Genomic DNA, 9,507 nt, shown 5'->3' with positions numbered 1-9,507 from the left:
AACCCCCAAAGAATACAACACTAAGTAACCCTTTAAGCTTTCCTTTTTAACATCCATACGACTTAAAAACAAAACCTTTACAAGAAGCACGTCAGAGTAAAGTCACTACTGTTATTAGTTTTAAATCACCAGGATCAATTTACAGTTTTTAGATTACAGAGAGAGACTCTAATACATCCCCCATCATTGTACCGTAGTCCATGTAGCTATCCAATAGCCGCTTGAAGGTCCCTCATGTTTCCGACTCAACTACTTCCACAGGCAGTGCATTCCATGCCCCCACTACTCTCTGGGTAAAGAACCTACCTCTGATATCCCTCCTATATCTTCCACCTTTCACCTTAAATTTATGTCCCCTTGTAATGGTTTGTTCCACCCGGGGAAAAAGTCTCTGACTGTCTACTCTATCTATTCCCCTGATCACCTTATGAACCTCTATCAAGTCTCCCCTCATCCTTTTCTGTTCTAATGAGGAAAGGCCTAGCACCCTCAACCTTTCCTCCCAAGACCTACTCTCCATTCCAGGCAACATCCTGGTCAATCTCCTTTGCACCTTTTCCAAAGCAACTTATTCTGTGCTTTCTTGAAATAAACTGAGCGATCCTCCGTGCTATTGCGCCTGATAGAGGCAAGTGGAAAACTTCCTGACACGCACCCCTCCCAAAGCCTGTCCACCACTGTTAAAGGCCAGGGTTTAGAAAACCAAGTATATCATGGAGATCACCTGACCTACAACCGTTCATTGATTTTGGTTCCGATGAGCACAAGGGCCTGTCTTTCAGGTGTTATTCAACAGAGGCCTTAACCACTTTTAATCAAAACAAGCTTTATTCTCCGAATTTAGTTAACATTTTTATAAACACACACAGTAAGCATTTTTATCAACTACAAACATAAAATACCCCACACAGCTACAGTACTCTATGTATAACCCTTAATAAATTCCCCCCTTTAACTGTTCCAATTTAATAACAAGATCCCATAAACCAGAAACCCCTTTTCAAAGATGTGGCCCAGCACACGGCACTCGACCTGGTTTGGATCCTTTTGTTTCCTTTCCAAAACAGCAGGTTTGAATTCCTTCCTCAAAGCAATTATTTCTTTTAAGTTAGCAAGTAATCAGGAAACAGCTTTAAACTGAAGATAGAGAGACACTTCTCTTTCTGAGTACCACAACCAAATGTGAAACCGAAAGCAAACACAACTCAGCCACAAACAAGCCCCAAACCAAAGCAAAAGTAAAACCAACTCCCAGAGCCACAGCCCAGCTCCACCCACGCAATGACATCACTGAAGCCATGTGATAAGACAAGACCATTTCTTAAAGGGACACTCCCGTGACGCCCGTTAACAAGTCATGAGTGTGATGGGATACTCTCCACTTGCCTGGGCGAGTGCGGCTCCGACAACACTCGAGAAGCTCGACACCATCCAGGACAAAGCAGCCCCGCTTTGATCGGCACCCCATCCACAAACATTCACTCCCTCCACCACCGACGCACAGCGACAGCAGCGTGTGTACCATCTACAAGATGCACCGCAGCGACTCACCAAGGCTCCTTCGACAGCACCTTCCAAACCCACCACCTCTACCATCTAGAAGGACAAGGGGCAGCAGACACATGGGGAACTCCACCAGCTGCAAGTTCCCCTCCGAGCCCCACACTCACCACCCTGACTGGGAAATATATCGGCCGATCCTTCACTGTCGCCGGGTCACAATCCTGGACCTCCCTCCCTGACAGCACTGTGGGTGTTACCCACACCACACAGGGACTGCAGCCGGTTCGAGATGGCGGCTCACCCACCACCTCCTCGAGGGGCAATTAGGGACGGGCAATAAATGCTGGGCCCGGCCGGCGACGGCCTACATCCCGTAAATGAATAATAAAATGCAGAGCGCAACCCGGTGCGAATGGAAATACCCGCAGTGTTGCTTAAGGCCAGCATTAAAAAAACAAAGTGTGGTGAGATGGAAGGCCGTGCCAAGGGCCAACTGTAACCCTGACCTAACCCCCCACCCCGCCGCACGCCAAGGGAACAGCAACCACCCCCAGCATCGGTCTTACCTGATTTTCCTCAGCTGCTCCAGCCTCTTGGTCACCCACCAGTGGATGAAGGAGATGCCCTGGACGCGTTTCTGAGCGGCCAGCACCGAGGCGCGGTCACGCAGAAACCGCGAGCGCCTTTGTGGCAGCTTGATCGACCCCATGGCCTCCTGGGTGAGGGCCTCCCTCGTCGGCAGGGGCTCGTCTGTCAGAGGCGGACAAGAGAGAGAGAAGGGGAGGGGGTGGTTTAATTGACCGCCGTCCTGCGCCACCTCGCGGATTCCCGGCACGCTCTGAAGCCGACTCAAAAAGGCGATCGCCAACCGGGACGCAGCGCGGCAAAGACCCCAACCAACGGCGTCGGGAGCAATGACCAGATATCAAAGAGTGACAAGGGCAAGGTTCCGGAGTGGGCCATTCGACCCCTCGAGCCTGCCGCCCTCACCCCCCCCTATTCAATAGGGTCATAGGTGACCTGATTGCGGACCTCGACTCCACCTTCCTGCCTGTCCCCCCCAAAATCCTCCTCGATCGGAAATCCCTCTAACTCATGCCTCGACAATGGCCCGCGGCCTCCACTGCGCCTCGGGGGCAGAAAACATGGGGGAGGTGGCGGCAACACCGCTGGGCATTGCCCTAATCCAGAGACCCAGGGCAATGTTCCAGGGGACCCCGGTTCGAATGCCACCACGGCAGGTGGTGACATTCGAATTCAACAAAAAAATCTTGGAATGAGGAGTCTCACGCCATTGCCGATGGTCGTAAAAGCCTATAATCCCCTTCAGGGAAGGGAAAATCTGCCACCCTTACCCGGCCTGGCCAACACGTGACTCCAAATCCGCAGCCACGCCTATCACGATTTTTTTTTAAAATGCCCTCCGGAATCTTCCGGCAAGCGGGGATGGTCAATAAACGTTGGCTCAGCCAGCAGGCCCCCCACATCCCAGGGATTCCCTTCTTTAATTCCAGAGATTGATCACCCTCAGAGAAGAAATTCCTCCCGATCATCCATCTTAAATGGGCGACTCCCTTATTTAGAAACCGTGCCCCCCTCTCTCTCCCCCCCCCCCCCCCCCAGTTACAGATTCCAGCCCCCCCCCCCCCCTCCCAAAAACACAAGAGGGGAAACATCCTCTCAGCATCCACCCCGTCAAACTCATCCAGACTCCAATGGGTACAGGCCCCAACTTTTCCTCAAAAGAGGAGTCTTTCATCCCAAGAATGACTCCAGTGACCCTTCTCTGAATGGCCTCCGACGATCGATGTTCCTATTCACCCCAGCCAGACCCCCTCATAATTTTAGGCCCCTCAATTATATACCATAGAACCCAGAGAATGCAGGAGGAGGCCATTCGGCCTACCAGGTCTGCACCGACCCTCTGAAAGAGCGCCCGACCTCGGCCCACTCCACCCCCATAACCCCAGCTAACCTGCGCACCTTCGGACTGTGGGAGGAAACCGAGCACCCGAGAAAGCCCACACCGACACGGGGAGAACGGGCAGACTCCACACAGACAGTGACCCAGCGGGGAATTGAACCCAGGTCCCTGGTGCTGTGAGGCAGCAGGGCTGACCACGGTGCCGCCGTGCTGCCCTCGGGAGATGTGGAAATACCTTGGAATGCGGTACCACCCCCACAAAGAGGTGAGTAGTATCGAAACACTTGAGGGGGAACATAGAACATACAGTGCAGAAGGAGGCCATTCGGCCCATCGAGTCTGCACCGACCCACTTAAGCCTATCCCCCGAACCCAATAACCCCTCCTAACCTTTTTCATCACTAAGGGCAATTTAGCATGGCCAATCCACCTAACCTGCACGTCTTCGGGCTGTGGGAGGAAACCGGAGCACCCGGAGGAAACCCACGCAGACACGGGGAGGATGTGCAGACTCCGCACAGACAGTGACCCAAGCCGGGACTCGAACCTGGGACCCTGGCGCTGTGAAGCAACAGTGCTAACCACTGTGCTACCGTGCTGCCCATCTAGATGATGGCTAGATGATGGTCTGACAGGGTGGATGCTGGGAGGATGTTTCCCCTTCGTGAAGGGCGGTAGAATCTGGAACTAGTGGAGGGGGGGGGGGGGGGCACACCGTTTAAACACGAGGCCCCCCCATTGAAGACGGGGATGAGGAGGAATTTCTTCTCTCAGAGGGAGGCCAGTCTGTGGAATCCTCTCCCCCAGAGAAGCAGCGGAGGCTGCGGGTCACCGAATATATTCAGGGCCCGAGTCGGAGAGAGTTCCGATCGACGAGGGGGTCAAGGGTTATGGAGGTGAGAGAGACCAGTGGGAAAGTGGATTAAGGCCCACAATCTGATCAGCCTTAGTTTTATTGATTGTCGGAGCAGGCTTGAGAAGCCGAATGGTCTGTACCCCCGCTCCTATTTTTCATAATTTCTGAGCAGAGATCACCCCCTTTAGCCACGCTTGCGCCCACCCCACCCTCCTCGGCCACCCCACCAGCGCCCCCCCCCCGGGCCTCACCTTTCTCATCCAGCCTTTGCTGTAACTCATCCAGCACTTTGTAGGCCGCAAGGAACCGGAATGGGAACTGGCGGCTGTGGATCACCGAGTTCTGCGGGCAAAGGAAGACGGAGGGGAGTGAGGCAACATGGACACATCGTGGGTATCAGACAGACTTGTATGTCAGGGGATCGCCGCGCTCCCGACACGGCACAAGGGGACAGATTCCTCCGTGCGAGAGGCAAGATATCGAGATGTACGAGGCAAGTTTTTTTTTTTTGACACAGAGGGTAGTGGGTGCCTGGAACTCGCTGCCGGGGGAGGTGGTGGAAGGAGGGACGATAGTGACATTTAAGGGGCATCTTGACAAATACATGAATAGGATGGGAATAGAGGGACACGGACCCAGAAAGTGTAGAAGATTTTAGTTTAGTCGGGCAGTATGGTCGGTGCAGGCTTGGAGGGCCGAAGGGCCTGTTCCTGTGCTGTACTTTTCTTTATTCTATATCAAACGGAACGGGAGGAGGCCATTCGCTCTGGGCCAACATATCCTCTTCTTCCCCCTAAACCAAACAGATGTTTTCCTTAAGAACTGCCATGATGGCCGATTGGAGAACTTCAGTATTGCTGGACGAAGGGGCGAAGCACTTCACCTGACACAAGAATTCATACAAATTATAAAAATTATTCGGGCAGTATGAGTAAGTGCACAATGGAGGCGGGCTCTTGTCGGGGGTAGGGGTAGCAGGTGCCGGCAACGCGCTGCTGCCGATGGCCCCAGGAAAGTACTCGGCGAGTCTGGTGGCGATGGCCACATTGAAGATTTGGAGGCAGCACTTTAACCTGGGGGCTGGGTCGGGGGGGGGGAAATGCCGATTAGGAGGAATCATGGGGTTCGAGCCGGGGAGAATTGATGCGAGGTTTCGCGGATGGGACAAGAGAAGTATGGGTTGGCGTAAGGTGGGGGGGGGGTTCAGGTATATGCAAGTGCGGGACTTTGTGAGGAAGGTCTTCCCGATAGCACCGACCTCCTCGTTGCTGGAGGCGGCGCTGTCAGAGGGGTGGGGAATTGGGGTCATCTCGGCGATCTACGGGAGGATTCTGGAGGAGGACAGGATGTCCTTGGAGAGGGTTAAGGCAAAGTGGGAGGAAGAGCTGGGGGTGGCCTGGAAGGAGGACTATGGTGTGAGGTGCTGCTGAGAATGAATGCCTCGACGTCACATGCGAGGTTGGGGCTGATACAGCTGAAGGTAGTGTACAGGGTCCACCTCACAAAATCTTTTTTTTTTTTTAAATTTAGAGTACCCAATTCTTTTTTCCAATTAAGGGGCAATTTAGCATGGCCAATCCACCTACCCTGCACATCTTTGGGTTGTGGGGGTGAAACCCATGCAGACACGGGGAGAATGTGCAAACTCCACACGGACAGTGACCCAGAGCCAGGATCGAACCTGGGACCTCAGTGCCATGAGGCAGCAGTGCTAACCACTAGGCCACCGTGCTGCCCACACCTCACAAAATCAAGGGTTAGCCGGCTGTTGGAGGGGGTGGAGGATGTCTGTGAGCGTGTGGGAGGGGCACACCACGTTCATATGTTTTGGTCCAACCCGAAGCTAGAAAGGTCTTGGCGGGCGGTGTTTAGTACAATTTCAGGGTCTTACATGTGCAAGTGGAGCCTGGTCTCCTAGAAGCCATATTCGGGGTGTCGGACTGGCCCAAACTGCAGGCGGATGTCTTAACCTTCGCCTCGCTGATCACTCATCAGCAGGTCTTGTTGGGGTGGAGGTCAGCTTCTCCATCCTCTTCTTCGGCATGGCAGGGGGGGACCTGGGGTTTTTGACCCTGGAGACAGTGAAGTTTGAGCTGAGGGGGATGAAGGATGGGTTTTACAATTGTTGAGAGTTTGTTCATCATGCACGTTCGGGAGTAGGTGACCAGCGATTGTTGAGGGAGGGTGTTAGTTGGTTTGGGGTTGTTTGCATATTGTGAAAATATTGAAAATTTATCGAATAGAAATACTTTTCTAGAAAAGTATAAATTGATGCTCCCTTTGAAATTTGACATTCTTGCATCTGTCCTGGTGAGTGCAATACACAAAGATTCGACAGCCTGTCTCTTTTACCAGAAATACTCAAATGTCCAATTCCCTTTTTTAAAGTTTTGTTACGTTTTGTCATGTGAGAGAACCTTTAAGACATGGGTGTTTATAAGTGAGAGTACCTTTAAGAAATGGGTGTTTATAAATGGGTGTGTATATAAATATCTGTAGTGAGAGTACATTTAAGAAATGGGTGTTTATAAATGGGTGTGTATATAAATATCTGTAGTGAGTACCTTTAAGTAATGGGTGTTTATTACTGCAGTGATGTCAGAGAGTGGGTGGAGCTGGGCTGTCTGTCAGCTTTTTACTTTCATTTTAGGCTATTTGCTGTAGGGTGTTTTATAGTTTTGTTTTCAGAGCTGGATAGCTGCAGTCACAGCCAGAAGGTGTATCAGAGTCTCTCTCTGTAACCTAAAGACTGTAAATCGATCCTGGTGATTGAAAACTAATAACAGTAGTGACTTTAACCTGATGTGCTTCTGGTAAAAGGAGTTTTAAGTCAAATGGATGTCAAAAAGGAAAGCTTGAAGGTTTACTTAGTGTTGAGGTCTTTGGGGGTTGTATTTGAATTAATGGTTGCTAAGATCACTGTATGTTTTACAAAGGTTAACTCGAGTTCATAGAATAAACATAGTTTTGCTTTAGAAAATACTTTTCCATTTCTGCTGTACCACATCTGTAGAGTGGGCCATGTGCTCCCCATACCACAATCTAGTAAAAGTTGTGGGTCAGGTGAACTCCATGATACACTTTGGGGTTCTCTAAACCCTGGCCCATAACAGTTTGCTTCGTCCATCCTCTCCGACATGCAAACCTGGATTTTAGCTCACAGCAACTCGCTGCATTAAAAAAAAGAGATTCTCGGGGCAGCAGGGTGGCACAGTGGTTAGCACTGCTGCCTCACGGCGCCGAGGTCCCAGGTTCGACCCCAGCTCTGGGTCACTGTCCGTGTGGAGTTTGCACATTCTCCCCGTGCTTGCGTGGGTTTCGCCCCCACAACCCAAAGATGTGCAGGCTAGGTGGATTGGCCACGCTAAATTGCCCCTTAATTGGAAAAAAATGTATTGGGTATACTAAATTTACTTAAAAAAAGAAATTCGCTGTCAGAGATGGTGGTGTAGTGGTGATGTCAGTGGACTAGTAATCCAGAGGCCCCAGGCTAATGCTCTGGGGGGGACGGGGACAGGGACGGGGAACAGATTCAAATCCCACCAACGGCAGCTGGTGGATATTAAATTCAATTTAAATAAAATCTGGAATATACAGCACTAATCTTAGTAATGACGACCGCAGCAACCATCATCGATCGTAAAAAAACAAACATCTGGTTCACTAATGTCCCCTTTAGGGTAAAGAAAATCCTCCATCCTTACCTGGTTTGGCTCCAGACTCCAGACCCCACACACAGTAATGTGGCTCATGCTTAATTGCCCTCTCTCTGAAAAGGCCGAGCAAGACACACTGAGCAAGGGGCAATTCGGGATAGGCAACAAATGATCGGGCTCCACCGGTGATGCTCACATCCAAAGAGAGGATGGCAAAGGCGGAAAACCTTGCAACATTCAAGAAGCATTTAAATGAGCACTTGAAACCCCATCGTATAGAAGGGCGACAGATCATGTGCTGGAAAATGGGATTGGGATACCACAGACACGATGGGCCGAAGGGCCTCTTTGTGCATTGTAAATCTATGACTCTATCTAATCTCTCTGCCTGCCCTGCAAAACAGTTCGTCCCTCGCTTGCTCCCTCACACCGAAACCCTGGATAACATTAAATGCCTCCCGCAAATCTCCTCTTAACTTTCTCTTCCCCGGGCAGCATGGTGGCGCAGTGGGTTAGCACAGCTGCCTCACGGCGCCGAGGTCCCAGGTTCGATCCCAGCTCGGGGTCACTGTCCATGTGGAGTTTGCACATTCTCCCCGTGTTTGCGTGGGTTTCGTCCCCACAACCCAAAGATGTGCAGGCTAGGTGGATTGGCCAGGCTAAATTGCCCATAATTGGAATAAATGAATTGGGCAGTATTTTTAAAAACTCTCTTCCCCGAGGAGAGAGATCCCGCTTCCCTCCAGTCACTTCCCTAGACCCTCACCCCTGCCACCGCACCCCCGCTCTCCACTGCCCCACCCCAGCTCTCATACTCTCCCGAGTGCCACACAAGAAGTCCGACGATCTGGAAACCTTCTACCCCCCTCAGCTGGGGAGTCAGGCCGGGGGGGGTGCCCTTGAGAAGAAAGGGTGGGTGCCTTAAGAAGAAGCTGGGGAGGGAGCAGGTTAGAAACCGACACACAAGCAGGGGTCTTCTTAAACAGCTGTCGGGACCCACCCTGTTGGTCAACCTTCCCAGAATCTGCTTGTGGTGTTGGCTGCTTATCCCGGCCACAATCATGTTCCGTAAATTACGTAGCATTGCCATGAAGGGGAGCTTTTGGTTATCTGGGGGAAGAGGAGAAATATTTTTTAATTTTTTTTTTAAATTCAGCTGATCGATGTAATTTTTCTTATACATACATGTTAATGCGATCCTGGAGCAGACCCCAACAGTAATTAGGATAAGGCAATATTTAATTTAATTTGTAAGACTGTGAGAAAAGGAAACCCCGCTCCAAGAGTAATTCCATGCACAAATAGAGATATGGTATATTACAACAAACTTTATTGCTAACACTGTATTACTCACTTTAACATTATAAAGACAAATGCTTACGATTACCAGTTAAATGCTTAACAATACCATGAAATAATAACTCCACTCAAACAACACCCATCTCCGGTCAAAATCCACTTTTAAATACAGTTAGAAGATCCAGGGATACTTGCTTAATCGAGATGTCTTAGATACCCTGGATTGAGAAAGAGATAGCGGTGTGAAGCCGAGAGAGGCCAACAGCGCG

General features: G+C 50.7%; 1 protein-coding gene across 1 annotated transcript in view; it reads right to left on the bottom strand.

The window, feature by feature from the left end:
- Window positions 1-2,065: 2,065 nt before the first annotated feature.
- Window positions 2,066-9,507, bottom strand: part of LOC140417921 (telomerase protein component 1-like) — a 135,028-nt gene continuing 127,586 nt past the window's right edge. Inside the window, exons 10-12 of the mRNA XM_072501353.1 lie at window positions 8,940-9,049; window positions 4,535-4,625; window positions 2,066-2,253 (exon numbers count right to left, since the gene is read on the bottom strand). Coding sequence (XP_072357454.1) covers window positions 2,066-2,253; window positions 4,535-4,625; window positions 8,940-9,049 — 389 coding nt within the window. The remainder of the gene's footprint in view (window positions 2,254-4,534; window positions 4,626-8,939; window positions 9,050-9,507) is intronic.

The sequence above is a fragment of the Scyliorhinus torazame genome, chromosome 5 (genome assembly GCF_047496885.1).
Source record: "Scyliorhinus torazame isolate Kashiwa2021f chromosome 5, sScyTor2.1, whole genome shotgun sequence".
NCBI classification, from domain to species: domain Eukaryota; kingdom Metazoa; phylum Chordata; class Chondrichthyes; order Carcharhiniformes; family Scyliorhinidae; genus Scyliorhinus; species Scyliorhinus torazame.
The sequence above is the reverse complement of the archived record's forward strand: the minus strand, read 5'-3'. Positions and strand labels throughout refer to the sequence as shown.